Source organism: Astyanax mexicanus, chromosome 6 (genome assembly GCF_023375975.1).
Source record: "Astyanax mexicanus isolate ESR-SI-001 chromosome 6, AstMex3_surface, whole genome shotgun sequence".
In the NCBI taxonomy this organism is placed as follows: Eukaryota; Metazoa; Chordata; class Actinopteri; order Characiformes; family Acestrorhamphidae; genus Astyanax; species Astyanax mexicanus.
In genome coordinates, this window is record NC_064413.1 from 9,714,462 (window position 1) to 9,727,981 (window position 13,520).

At 38.1% G+C, this 13,520-nt stretch overlaps 1 protein-coding gene across 1 annotated transcript; it reads right to left on the bottom strand.

Annotated features, from left to right (window-relative positions):
• Positions 1-642: 642 nt before the first annotated feature.
• Positions 643-11,778, bottom strand: tmem196b (transmembrane protein 196b). The gene is made up of 4 exons (XM_007237414.4): positions 10,770-11,778; positions 9,595-9,651; positions 5,762-6,033; positions 643-2,526 (listed from the first exon to the last, which is right to left on the bottom strand). Exons 1-4 carry the CDS (start codon positions 10,926-10,928, stop codon positions 2,499-2,501), a joined length of 516 nt encoding a protein of 171 aa, XP_007237476.3. The 5' UTR covers positions 10,929-11,778; the 3' UTR covers positions 643-2,498.
• Positions 11,779-13,520: the final 1,742 nt, after the last annotated feature.

The window sequence follows — 13,520 nt, forward strand, 5'->3', positions numbered from 1 at the left end:
TTTCTTGACTTGGTCTGATAGAAAATGTGTGGGATGCCATTCTATTGGACGCTCTATCAACCTCTACAACTCTACATGCTGAGATGTCTGGCTGGCTGAGACACTATTCCTGTATGCGTAGCTAAATAATATCACCCATATCAGTCTAAATTAATAATCATTTATTGTTCCTAGTAACTTTTATCTTTCTTCTTTCTCGATGATGTGCCTTGTAAAGAGTGACATTTAAGCGACTTTAATCACAAAATGATACTTCTTATTTTAGCGTGCTAGGAAAGAAATGATTCATATTAAGATTTAACACAATATTATACTGTATATCTGTAACAAAACAGTATTTATATTTATTCATATGTGGAAATCTGAACTGTAGTGCTATCTGCATGTAGACGCTGAAGTTTTATGACTTATATATTTCATCATATAGGGAGAAAGGAGGTATATAAGATGCAGAAACATGCTTGCGTTAAGATGTCAGTGTTTTTATAAAAAAAAAAATCCATCCACATGAAAATATTGAACACAGAGCTTGAAAAAAGTTTCATTTTTTAGTGACCAGCAGGGTTTTTTTGTATGGGAGACCAAGACACACTGAAACCCTCCATTTTAACCATTTCATTTCATTTAGGTCTGCCTGTCATGATAATTACATGAATGATAAATCGTATAATATATAGAGAAATGTTTGCTGAACTTGGCCAAAATATCAGCTGTTTTTAAAACCAGTAGTTTATTTTATTTAATATTATTACTGTAGCATACTTTATTATGTTGTGGGTAAAACTGATGGGGGAAGTTGCCAATGCTTTTTGTCCCCTGGGGGTTGCCTTAGTGTTGAGGTAGGGTTGTTTTGGGAGCAAAGAGAGAGAGAGCGCTCCTGCAAGCGAGGGAGTTTTTTTTCTTGTTGAGGAGTTCTGATCAGGTGGAGTAAAGTGGAATATTTTGCACTCTTGTCTCGGTTGTTTCTCATTAATTCCTCAAAGTAACTCTAGTACTAGTATGTTTTTTTAAAGGTAGTATTTTAATTTTTTTTTTCTGGTGCGCACCATCTGTATTAGCTTTTCTCGCTTTATTCTCCCACTTCTAACGTTCCACCACTTTAAATGAACGCAGTCAGAAATAAATCCTTCTCTGTAGTTTATTGGTCTGGGTCCGGATCCGGACCGCCGTCCGCCTATTAGTGACCCCTGTGATAGAGTGTTTACCGTATGGTTCGTTGCACTTGCAGTTATTGGTCACATGGTGCAGGGCTGTTTCAAAGTCCCATTTAAAGACTGTCATGCATCAATAACAGTAAAACAAACACACATAGAAAATAATGACTTTTAAATAGCTGTTCATTGTAGTGACCAACATGCGAGAAAAGGTTTAAAAGAATCTATATGTGTGTTAATGAAGCCACGTATCTACAGCCCTGTTACAGAGACTCACTTTCTTTTTGGTTCTATGTGCATATCGTTGCTCTCCAATGAAAACCAAGTATATCCATTTGTGAAGATTTTTATTTTTCTACATACCTTGAACACACAAACTGTCCCTTACACCGTGTCAGAATGTCTTGATGAACGGACCAATAGAAACTCTTTAAAAGAAAAAACGAAATTATCTGAAATGTAATGTAATGGCAGTATCTGGCTAGAATTATCCATGCAAACAGACAAGCAACTTTGGCAGAGCACATCCATTTTTGGTCCTGAGTTTCAATCATGACATATGAGTTATGCGAAAAAAAAAAACCTCTCTATCTTTAAGAAACAGAGCTCTTCAAAGAGCACTTACTCTCTTAACACCTCTAACACACTAACTACCTCTAACCTCTTTTCCTTCTTCCCCTCCTTCACTCCTCTGTCCTATTATTTCCCTTTGACCTCCTTTAAGCCCTATCTAAAGATGTTTTACCTTTAAACTTCTATTACCTTGTACTTGACTATTGTAAGTCGCTTTGGACAAAAGCGTCTGCCAAATGTAATGTAATCTTTTTTTACATTGACTTCCATTCAAATTGAAGACGATTTTTTCTCTCTCCTGTAAAGTTGCTGTTTTGGAGACACTTGCTTTTCATTGGACAGCAACGATATAAGTAAAGAAAGGAGGAATATGTGACTTGAAAACTGAGATAGTCATAACATAAACATTTTCTGGTAGTCCTTCATGTAGTTGACATTTTTTGCAGCAGCCAACAGTTCTTCAGTTCTTGTTTATGGCATTTTCATCCTTTCCTCCTGCAAAATGGCTTCTAGTCCTCTGAGGTCATTGAGTCAATTCATGAACATTTGAGGATTCAGGTCAGGGGACTCTGAGAGGCATGGCAGATCCTTGAGTTTGCTCCTCATGAGGTAGTCCAGAGTGAATTATTTTGATGTGATCAGGATCCTTTTCCTTCTGTAGAAGTTTCCCCCTTTTTCATCTCCAATTCTTTGCACAGATGATGAGATATTTAATGTTCACTTCCAGAATTCACTGCTGCTGTATTTGCTTCAGTCCATTCTTCCATTCCATCAGTCAAAATGCTCCCCATGCCACTGGCTGCAACACAAACCCAGAGCACAAACAGTTGGAAAGGTATTCTTTTAATGAATCTCTGCACCCTTTTTTTCTCCAAACATATATGTCATATATCATTCTATCTGTCTGCAGGACTTTTTTTAAACATCTGATGCTGGATGTTGTAGTGAAGATGCAGGAAAGGTTTTTCATATTTTACACTAAAAGCTTGATGGGTAACACACTGGTTTTTATGCATTTATAACTTGCTCTCTGGCCATATGTCATCTTAATTGCTCATCAGTGATTTTTATAAATAACAGTAATTATCCGACCTGCTCTACACTGAAAAAATAAATCTGAGCATTAGTAAATGTAACATAATTAAATCTGTGTTATTAACAACAAAAAATATGTTTCTACCTTTACATGAATATATCTAGTTTTTAATTACTCCACATTTGTTCAAAATACAAGACATTGTGTATTTTTTCCTAAATATAATGTATTTATGTAATAAATCTTTTTAGGTACTCCTGCACAACAAACTAAAGTCTTGTTATATTTACTAGGGTTTTAGTCACTACCTGTGTCGATTCTCTTTCTACAGTGTTGGTTCATGCAGCTTTCCTATAGGCTCCTGGTACCATATATTTGCATATTGGGCGTGGCCTCTCCCTTACTTACCATCTTTGTGTTGTCTGTTGCCCAAAGCTACCTTATCCTGGGCATGCAGTAATTATAATATACATGTTGATTGGCAGGTCTCAGTGTTGTAGAGCTGTAAGAGCACAATAACTTTATTCTGGGTTTCTAGTGATCACAGTATGCTGGCTTTGAGCTACAGAGTTCACTCTTTACCCAGTTTACTTCTGTATTGCTCCATTATTGTACTGTCAGTATTGGTAGTTAAATAATAATATACTAAATATGTAGAGAATATCCATGGTTAACTTAAAATGATAAGTTATGTGAATATTACTAAAGTTTTATTAACTTGAAAGTGTGTGTTAAAATTAAGATGAATTGTTAGTTTATTTGACTTAACAGATCATTTTTTTAAAAGGACAAATTAAACACTTAAGTTGAGTTAACTCAGCTTTTTAAGTCAGCAGTGTACAAGAGAAAATTAAGTTGACAATACTTCAATTTCCTATGTAGTGTCAATGGACTCTTTTAAGTTGACACTACCTGAAAAAGTATGTTAGCACTACTGGAGAAATTAAGTAGTAAATACAATGACTACTCTTGCTTGATCTACCTAATTATCTGATGCAAAAAGTTGAATTGATTTTTTTAAGTAGATCAAGCACACTATTTTTTTCAGTGGTCAATTACCCGTCAGGTTCCTGGAGTTTTTTTACTGAGCTGATAAAATCTGCTTTTAGCTACAGAGCAGCTACAGAGCAGCCATGTTTCCTTTCTAGTAGAGAAGATTTCTCTCTAGAAAACTGTTTTTTGGGTTGAATAAAGTGCTTCCGTTTACTTAGAGTAAGCTTAAATTTCCAATATTTTCAACAGTAATGTTAGCAGTTTTTCCGGAAAAGTAAAGATTTTAAGTGTGCCTTAAAGTGCAACATTTATTTTATTTATTTTTTTTATTATTTTTTTTGTTCTGTTTTCTGTTTATTCATTCATATTCTGTTTATCTTTTATTTTATTTTTTTTTAGTTCCCTATTTTAGCTTACCTGATTAAATAACAGATTTCTAATATTAATTTTTTTAAATCGAATTTTTTGATGTAAGTTGTAAATCATCTGTATATTCAATAGACATTAAATTATTACAGAGTGAAAATAAAGGTAGCTTGATTGATTAATATTTAGGCAGGTGTCATAGCAGAACAGGCACAACAGGTTTGCTATGGCTGCTTTCAGAACTAGCTTGTTTGGTCCAAACCTTTGAACTTTTAAGACCAGACCGTTTGGTCTGACCAAAATATTTAGTATAATTTTTTTGATTTACTGAACCATGTCAGTTTGCAGTGTGAAAACGCTTATCTGGACTGTTTGGACTTTCAGACCAATTACAGGAAGTTGAGTTAGCCTATCCTCACCCATTAAACAATAAAATATGAAAAAGATGTGGTTTGGTAAGACAACTTACCAAACTGACAACACACCACCATCCAAAGCATACCCTATATAATCTATTCCATGGAAAGTATAGGGAGGCTCCACCCACATGAAACCAGGATGCAGTCAAGTTCTTGTGGTAAAGTTGTTAAGTGTGTTTAGTCACTAAATTGCAGTGTGAAACCAAACTAACTGGACTAAATATACAAATTACAATTTAACAAAGCTCAGTTCATGCTTTGGTAGGTCATTTAAACCAGACTGTCAAAATGTGTAAACTTGACTGTGCACTGTACATACAGTAGAAGTCAAACGTTTGGACACTTGACTGTTTTTTTTATTATTTAAAAAAACTTCTGCATTGTAGATTAATACTAAAGTCATCCAAACTATAAAAAGAAACAAAAGTATTAAGTAAACAAATATAATGTTGAACAAACCAAAATATGCTTTATTTTTTTAATTCTTTAAAGTAGCACCTCTTGCTTAGATGACAGCTTTAAACATCTTGTTTTATGAGGTAGAGTCACCTGGAAATCAGGCTGAACTTGTCAAGAGTTAATTACTTGAATTTCTTGTCTCTTTATGTGTTTGAGAGCATCAGTTGTAAACGTGTGAAGAGGTAGAGTTACAGGTATACAGTGAATAGCCCTATTTAAAAACTAATTAAAGAAAAAATGACTTTAAGAAATGAATGTCAGTCAATACAAAACATTTCAAGAACTTTGAAAGTATCCTCAAGAGCAGTCACAAAGACCATCAAAAACATTTTGATAAAACTGGCGCTTATCAGGACTGCCCCAGTAAGAAAGAGCGAGAGTTTCCTCTGTTGTACAGGTTACTACATGATTCCCTATGTGTTCCTTCATGTCTGCATAGTCTGGATGACTTCAGTATTCATTTACAATGTAGGACTGGTACTGTATATAGTTAGTGTGAACATAACTGTGATTTTTTAAAATTTCATTAAAAATACATGTACTGAAGATACTATGGTTAAAGACAAACAGAGGCTAACCCACCAATTAGCATTAGCCATCTTTCAATATGTGCACCATTTTTGTGCAAACAGGACCAAGTTATTATTACTGGTCCCTGTCTGACGGTGGATAATGACCTCCCTCCAATACAATAATAGAATATATTCAAAATATATTCCAGTATGTTAAATTTGCATGTGTAGTCACACAATTCCATTTACCCTTGCATGTTCTTCACCTTCTCTCCCATCTCCACAGAATGGTGAAGGGAAAGTTCCCTCTCTATGAACATCCTCTGCTGCTCGCTGCTGGCCAGTCGACAGGTCAGCCAGGTGGACAGGATGCAGCCCCCGATGCCGATGCAGGCCAGAGAGAGCGAGGCCAGGTGCAGGGGGGGCACCGCGTCCATCCGCCGGGCATACCCCCGCACAAACTGAATATTTAGGATGCCTCCGATTAGCCCACATATGCAGCAGGCGGAGAACAGGATCATCTGAAATAAAGGAGTACAGTTCAGTTTTAGTGCTCAGAGTTGCAGAGAGTATCCTAACGTACCTCCTAGTAAAGGTACTAAGCAAACAGCAACATTTAGTAACAACAAAAGTGTGAGTTTCCCTTTAGATCTGCAGTGCTGTTGCTTCTCGCCCTGACCCACCTTATGGACCACCTAAAGTGGCTTTCAAAAGTATTCAAAAGTGTTCATACTCCTTGAACTTTTTCGATTAATCGATTTTATCGATTAATTCGAATTTACAGTTAAGGACGATGTGTTTTTATTTTCACCACCGACGCTCCCCAGAGCTTAGCCCCTCCCCTCTCTCCCGTGCGCAGCCCCGCCCCTCTCTCCCTCCCTCCCGCGCTCCCCCCACACACACACAACATGACCGCGGAGCAGTGTTGCCAACTTTGTCGCTATATTTAGCTACTTTTCAGACCCTCTAGCGACTTTTTTAGTAAAAAAGCAACTAGCGAGAAATCTAGTGAGTTTTTGTGGTGTTATTGGAGACTTTTGGCGACTCTGAGATAAACACACGCTCTTCAGTTACTGTCCTCCGTGCTGCAGCGGCTGCTGCCGTGAGCCCTGCCCACAACACTCCCAGTGCAGTCTCACACACTCAGAACACACACACCGCTCCACCAACACACTGTGCGTACTGACTGACCCTGCCTCGTATTTACCGAGTAGAAATATAAATATTAAAGTGTCTTCAGTGTGACACGAAAAAAAAACCTCACTGAATTTAACTCACACAGTCTCAATCATTCACTCACCTCATTCACCACACAGCCTGTCACTCACCTCCTCCACAGTGTCTGACTCTTTGTAAAAAGCTATTCAACAAGTTGTCTATAATAGGTTTGAAAATAAAGAAAACTTAAAAAAAGCAAAAAAAATGTAATAAAATAAAAAACTGCTCTTATAATAACATTTAACAACACGGCAAAAAAATGGTTTCTGTAATTTACATAAAAATAAAGTTATTTTGAGACGTGACTGCCTATTTAAAATGCAACAGAAGTTGTTCATTTGTTGGAGTTCATTAGTATCATTTCTAACATATTTAGAGTGTTTTTTACTCACTTTTTTTCTCTCTCACAATGTTAATCCTTTACAGCTTCAAAAACATGTATTATACATTTAATTAAATAATAATCTGAAAAAATTGTAACGTGTAAAAGTATTTACCCCCTTTACTCTAAACCCCCTAAATAAAATCCAGTGCAATCGATTTCCGTTTAGTTAATAGAGTCCAGCTGTGTGTAATTTAGTCTCAGTATAAATATTCCTGTTCTGTGAAGACCTCAGTAGTTTCTTAGAAGAAAATAGTAACCAAAGATGGTAAGTTGGTAAATAATTAATTATTTATTTATTGACATAAATATATTCATAAAATCAACTTGGAGAATGAACTTTAGTCACAGTCCTCTAAACATTCTGGGACATTCTGGGGGCCCCCTCTTAGGGGGTGCAAAATGGGAACCCAGGTTAAAAGTCCTGGGGGCTAGAGACATCATGCTGCCCAAAAAGCAGAAATCAGGTTTTTAAAAGAAGAAAGGAAGGAAGGAAAAAGAAACAAGGCAGAATGAGGGGAGGCAGCTGTTGAAGGCTATGCTAACAGGGCGAACAGGAAACTTCGAGCTACACCAGACTGCTATTTTACTTTAACTCCAGTTAAGCTATTCCAGCAACAGCAAACAAACTTTTAGCGCGCTTTTTAGGACGGCTTTGGACGAGTTTGGATAGAGTGTGGAATGGCAAACCCCGTCATTGACACATACTCTATCTGCGGACCTCGAGGGCGTTCCTCACGGCATTAAAAGTCAGTCTGGTGGCGTTTGTTTCCTAAATAAGAGCAGAGCAAACTAACAGTGCCATCATGAAATTTACTTTAACTCCAGCTAAGCTATTCCAGCAACAGCAAACACACTTTTTATCGCCCTTTTCGGACGGCTTTGGGCAGTTTCGACAGAGCGGGTGTGGCAAACCCCCACTTTTCATACATATTCTGTCTGCAGACCTCAGCGTGTTACTTACAGCATTACCCTGTGGCCATCTTTTCTAAATAAGAGCAGGACATGCTAACAGGGCAAACAGGAAACTTCAAGCTACACCAGACTGCTCTTTTACTTTAACTCCAGCTAAGCTGTTCTAGCACCATCAAATGCACTTTTTAGGGTGCTTTCGGATGGATTCGGCTTTTGGGCGTGTCCCCATTCACACAAACTCTGTCTGCGGATAAAAGCCAGACTGCTCTTTTACTTTAACTTCAGTTAAGCTATTCCAGGAACAGCAAATGCACTTTTTAGTGCGCTTTTCGTACGGCTTTGGGCGAGTTTCGATAGAGCGGCGCATGGCAAACCCCCTCATTGACACAAACTCTGCACAGCAAATTCTATTTTTTGGAATAATCTCCCTGAGAGTTAATATCAACTTCTTTTAAGTGTATATGCGTGACCATCGAATACAGTCTATGACAGAGTTAAAGTAGCTCCTTTCTGGGAGTTGGCTTTTTAACTCTGCTTAGGAGTTAATTCTGAGCTGTTGTTAAAACACTTATCCCACCTAAAGTAAAATACAGCTTTCAGCTCCAGTTAATTTTACCATAAACTCCTTGACAGTGCTAAATATGAATGCAAAAATGTGTGTTATTAAACTAATATTTTAAAACCCTGGAACATGTAGGAGTAAAACTGACAAAAAAAACTTAATTACTGATATACAATAACAATTTTATACTCAACAAGTGTATGCCTGTGTACATTTTTTCATTGCATTGCCAGCACTTTATCGTCCTTAACATTGCAAAAAAACTATTATTTGCTTTTATAGCCGACAACGCATTGGCTAAGCAAACAACCATCATCCAAAATATTAAAGAATACCCCATGGAAGGTAGCCCTGGTGGACAAGGATTTACACTGATGGTAAACTAGGATTGGGGAACACGCCCTTTAGAGCGTTCAGTAATGCTCCTCAACACATTGGAATCAACTCTGAAAAACTACACTGCCAAAGAGTTCACCTCAACTCAACTTGTACTTTAAGATAGAGAATAAACTCACACAATTTATCAATTTCACACAGTTTTGATTAACTGCAGATTTTTGAACTCCAAACATTTGCTGTGTCTGCGGACTTCGAGTGTGTTACTCAGCGCAATAAAAGGCAGGCTGGTGGCGCTAATTTCCTAAATAAGAGCAGGACGTACTAACATGGCGAACAGGAAACTTCAAACAAAAAGCAGACGTGCAGACTCGCTATGTGACGTCAGCGTTTTCAGAAAGGTCCGTTTTCCCCATCCGGGGTCTGAGAAGTATTTCAGATTTTCTAATTTAAGGTGTGTCCAAAGTCCCACTCCATCCCACCTCTGTCCCTCCTCCCTTCAGTTCATCTCCTGTTTACACTACCTCATTTGACTCATTTGGTTTTATCTATCCTCTCTCACTCACATCATCAACCACTTTATGTGTACACTTGATCCCACCTCTCATATCTCCTTTCCCACCACATCTACCTTCTCCTGTCTCACCCAGTCCATCTCCTTCAACTTACTGTCAGTCCAGTTCTCTTCCTGGCACACAGCAGCCCACAGAGTCCACACAGCAGGAACTGAGGAATAAAACATATTAAGATATTTTTTTCTACAGACCTACACTCAACTTTTACTTATGCAGCACAGAGGGGGAAAAGTTCAAAACCAGAAACATGATGACAGCAAGAGAGGGCAAGTTAATATTTATAACACCTTTCATTCGTTCTGTAGTGCACTATAAAACCCGATAAGTTGACTAAACTTAAAACTTTTGTTGTAACCGATTACCTAATAAATTTTAAGTTCATGTAATACAAAAAAAAGTACAGTGAGCTTAACAAATACATATACATATATATTATTTTTTTTCTAAACTTGTATTTAGTCTTCCTTCTGGTTTCATTCAACTATTTTTAAATACTCATAGAAAAGTAGATGAAAGAAAACAGTAAAGAATTAAAAGTACTGAGAGCACAGCGAGAACACAGAGTTACTGCAGTTCGGTAAATGATGCTTGTTCTAAAACCTTCATTTAATCATAACAGTTAATCTACAAGTTTACCTAAACTAGCCTGGGAGGAATCACTACACACTGATGGTGAGTGTTAGTCAGAAACTGGGGGACACACCCAGTATGCAAATAGATTGTGACAGAAGCCAATGGAAAAGAAGCTGTTAATGACAACAGACTAAACACAGTTATTAAAAGTTGGTTCAAATCAAAGATCTCAGTTTGAATGTTTATATGTGTCCACAAATGTTTAACTAACTCAAAATAGTTGAGGATTGTTTATAAATCTTCAATTTTATATAAAACGACTTAATTTATTTGAGTTCAAACAACTTCTGGGTTTACAGTGTGCATAGATACACAATAGAAACAAATTTGCTAACTGCAAATTAAAAAAGTGTGTCTTTTTTTTTAATTCCATTTGGAAATCATAATTCATATATTTTCATATTTTCATAGTTGCTGTTGCACAATTGGGTCACTACTTGTGCATTTTAGATTAACCTATTAAACTCTTGCCTCAGAAATTGTAACAATGTTTTTAAAAAAAAAGCAAAAGCATTACCTTTAGCCAATTTTAATAAAGATCATTATCATGGACTAAGGTTTAAACCAAGCTGATATTTAATGGTTGTATTTTAAATGTTTCCAAAATATAAAAATTTAGCAGAGGTGGAGACATACAAACACGCCGCTCCATATGGGTGTAGCTGTGGACAGGTGGGTCTGCTGCACCACACCCTGAAGCTCCAGCACTCCCAGGATGACGCTGGCCACTCCCACACCTGTCTCGAACAGCGAGATCATCACCAGGCTCCAGACAATCTTCTGACTGTTGCACATCCTCCTGTGAACACCATTCCTCCAGAGAGAGAGCGAGCGGGTCAAGGGGAACGAGCCCCTTCACACACTCCTCACTGGGAAACTCGCCTTTCCTGGGTGATCCGGGGCTTTCCTAACAGGTCCCTTTCACACATCCCTGTTACAGTATCCCCGTCAGAAGCTGCAGTGATGCTCTCTGGTCTTCATAGTGACTCTAGAAAGAAAACTGTGGCTTCTGGAGGATCCAGTCTCCCGGATTGCTTGACCTGACCTGATGTGACCTGAAGCTGTAGAATTCCTGAGGGTCCTATTATTACTGAAGCAGCTGCTGCTCTGAAAGTTCAGTCTCAATCGACAGGTGTTCTCCAGGACCGAATTGATCCGTGCACTCTCCTGAGATGCCGCCCTCGCTGCGAATGCCTATACTCATGCCTGCCACACAGCGGGGTACTATCTGACTATGCTGATGAGATCACTTTAAACAAGGGCCAGTCTGATGCTGAAACGGCAGGAGAGCTCTATTTTTAGCCCTGGCCCACTGTATTACATAAAGAGGCGCGCTATACGTGCCCCGCGATCCTTAAGCGAGCCTGACAGTGGCCTGCCATCCCGAGCCCGTGAACCAGTGAAAGAGTGCTGCAACAAAGCCGGTCATCTCCCATTAGTCTCAATGTGATCTGCCTCAGTGCTCCTGAAAAAGAGGACCCAGATAGAGCCGAGCGAGGTCGTGTCTTTAGCCTTCTCCCTGCTGGAGAGACTTATCCTCCCTGCCTGCTGAACAACACAACTAGGTCTCAGTGCTGGAGCTCTGAGAAAAATACTTTATGTGCGAGTCAATGCATTATTATTAGGGGTTTAACAGGTATACAGGTACAGTGAGTGTGTTTACACGCACTTTATTATCCTATTACAATAAGAAGAAAAAGAACAGTGTTGTGCTGAAATCCGGCTCTCCTTGGTGATATGCAGGCATGTCACTGTAACTGTAGATTAAATCTTATTTATAAACAGAAATAAAAGGAATCTGAGGGGAATCTGTTGCACTCATTCTGCTGCAGGGAAGCAAAATTCAGCACAACATCTGAAAAAGCAACTCGTGAAACATTCTACATTCTACAAACCAACCAAAATCAAGTAAAAGGCGAGGCAAAGTTCTTTAGTTAATTTAGTCACTTAACTGTTTGGAACCAGAACTACGAAAAATATTAATCATTTTTTAAACTCTGGCTCAAGGTTTTGAGCAGAGATAAGAACCAAACTGTGGTTCAAATTATGTAGAGGAGGAGTGGGTCAGAACCTCTCCAGAACATAAGGCAGGTATTGTGTTCTATTCCCAGTATACGCTGGTCAGTACCTACTAAAAGTGTGCACAATTTGGGTCTTTTACCTCAGAACACGTTCTGATACCTCAGAACACGTTCAGATATCTTATGTCTTCTGAAGTTTGGATATTATATCATAATGTAACTCAGTTAAAAGAGCAGAAACTGTTCTGTTGGACTAACACAGTTCCTCTGTACTTTTTCTGTTCTGACTGTTCAACCTTAAATGAATGATATGCCATGCGCTGATACACTGAGACCTGTCAGATCTGATTCCTCTTACAGACTGAGATTCGTCCTTATCGGATGCAACTCATTCTGTGGAAAATGTTCTAATGGCACGATTATTCCTCAAATGATGAAAACACGTTATCTTTCTGATCAAACAAAGTGACTTGTTTAGCAGAGTTATCTAAATCTGATTTAAATCCAGCAATTTAAGGTAGAAAAAAAAATCCAAACCTATATGACTCTGTGTGAAAAAAGTGTTTGCTTCCTAAACCTAATAACAGCTTGATCCACCCTTACCATCAACAACTGCAGTCAAGCGTTTGCGAAAACTTGTGTCAGTGACTCTTTCACAGCACTGTGGAGGAATTTTGACTGTAATTCTGCCACATGTGGTGCATTTTGTAAGGTCATGCAACAGCATCTCAATATGATTCAGGTCAGGACTTTGACTAGGCCACTCCAAAGTCTTCACTTTGTTTTTCTTCAGCCATTCTTGCTGGTGTGTTTTGGATCATTGTCCTGCTGCAGAACCCAAGTTCGTTTCAGCTTGAGGTCACAAACAGATGGTTGGACTTTCTTCTTCAGGATCTTTTGATGGAAAGCAGAATTCTTCCAGAAGTCTTCCAGACCCTGAAGCATCACACTACCACAACCATGTTTTAGTTCTGTAGGTATGATGTTCTTTTTCTGAAATGCAGTGCTAATTTTCTACACCAGATATAATGGGACACCTTCCAAAAAGTTCAACTTTTGTCTCGTCAGCCCCGTTTGGGGATGATCAAGATGTTTTCTGGCAAAATTGAGATGAGCCTTAATCTTCTTTTTGCTCAGCAGTGTTTTTTGTCTTGGCACTCTGCCATGCTTTGTCATCTTTTGTCATTTAGCACAAGCTAATGCTAATGTGTTGTAAACGCTATACATGAGTATTCATCATGTGGCCTCTTTATGTGAGAGTGATTTTACATTACATTAAATTACATTACATTTGGCAGATGCTTTTGTCCAAAGCGACTTACAGTAGTCAAGTACAAAAGAAATAGAAGTTTAAAGGTAAAAACAT

Coding starts and splice junctions, on each gene's coding strand:
- tmem196b (XM_007237414.4), bottom strand. CDS start 10,928: ATGTGCAACAGTCAGAAGATTGTCTGGAGCCTGGTGATGATCTCGCTG. Junction 9,652..10,769: donor CCATATGGAGCGGCGTGTTT/GTATGTCTCCAC, acceptor TTTATTCCTCAG/TTCCTGCTGTGTGGACTCTG. Junction 6,034..9,594: donor GGAAGAGAACTGGACTGACA/GTAAGTTGAAGG, acceptor CCTTTATTTCAG/ATGATCCTGTTCTCCGCCTG.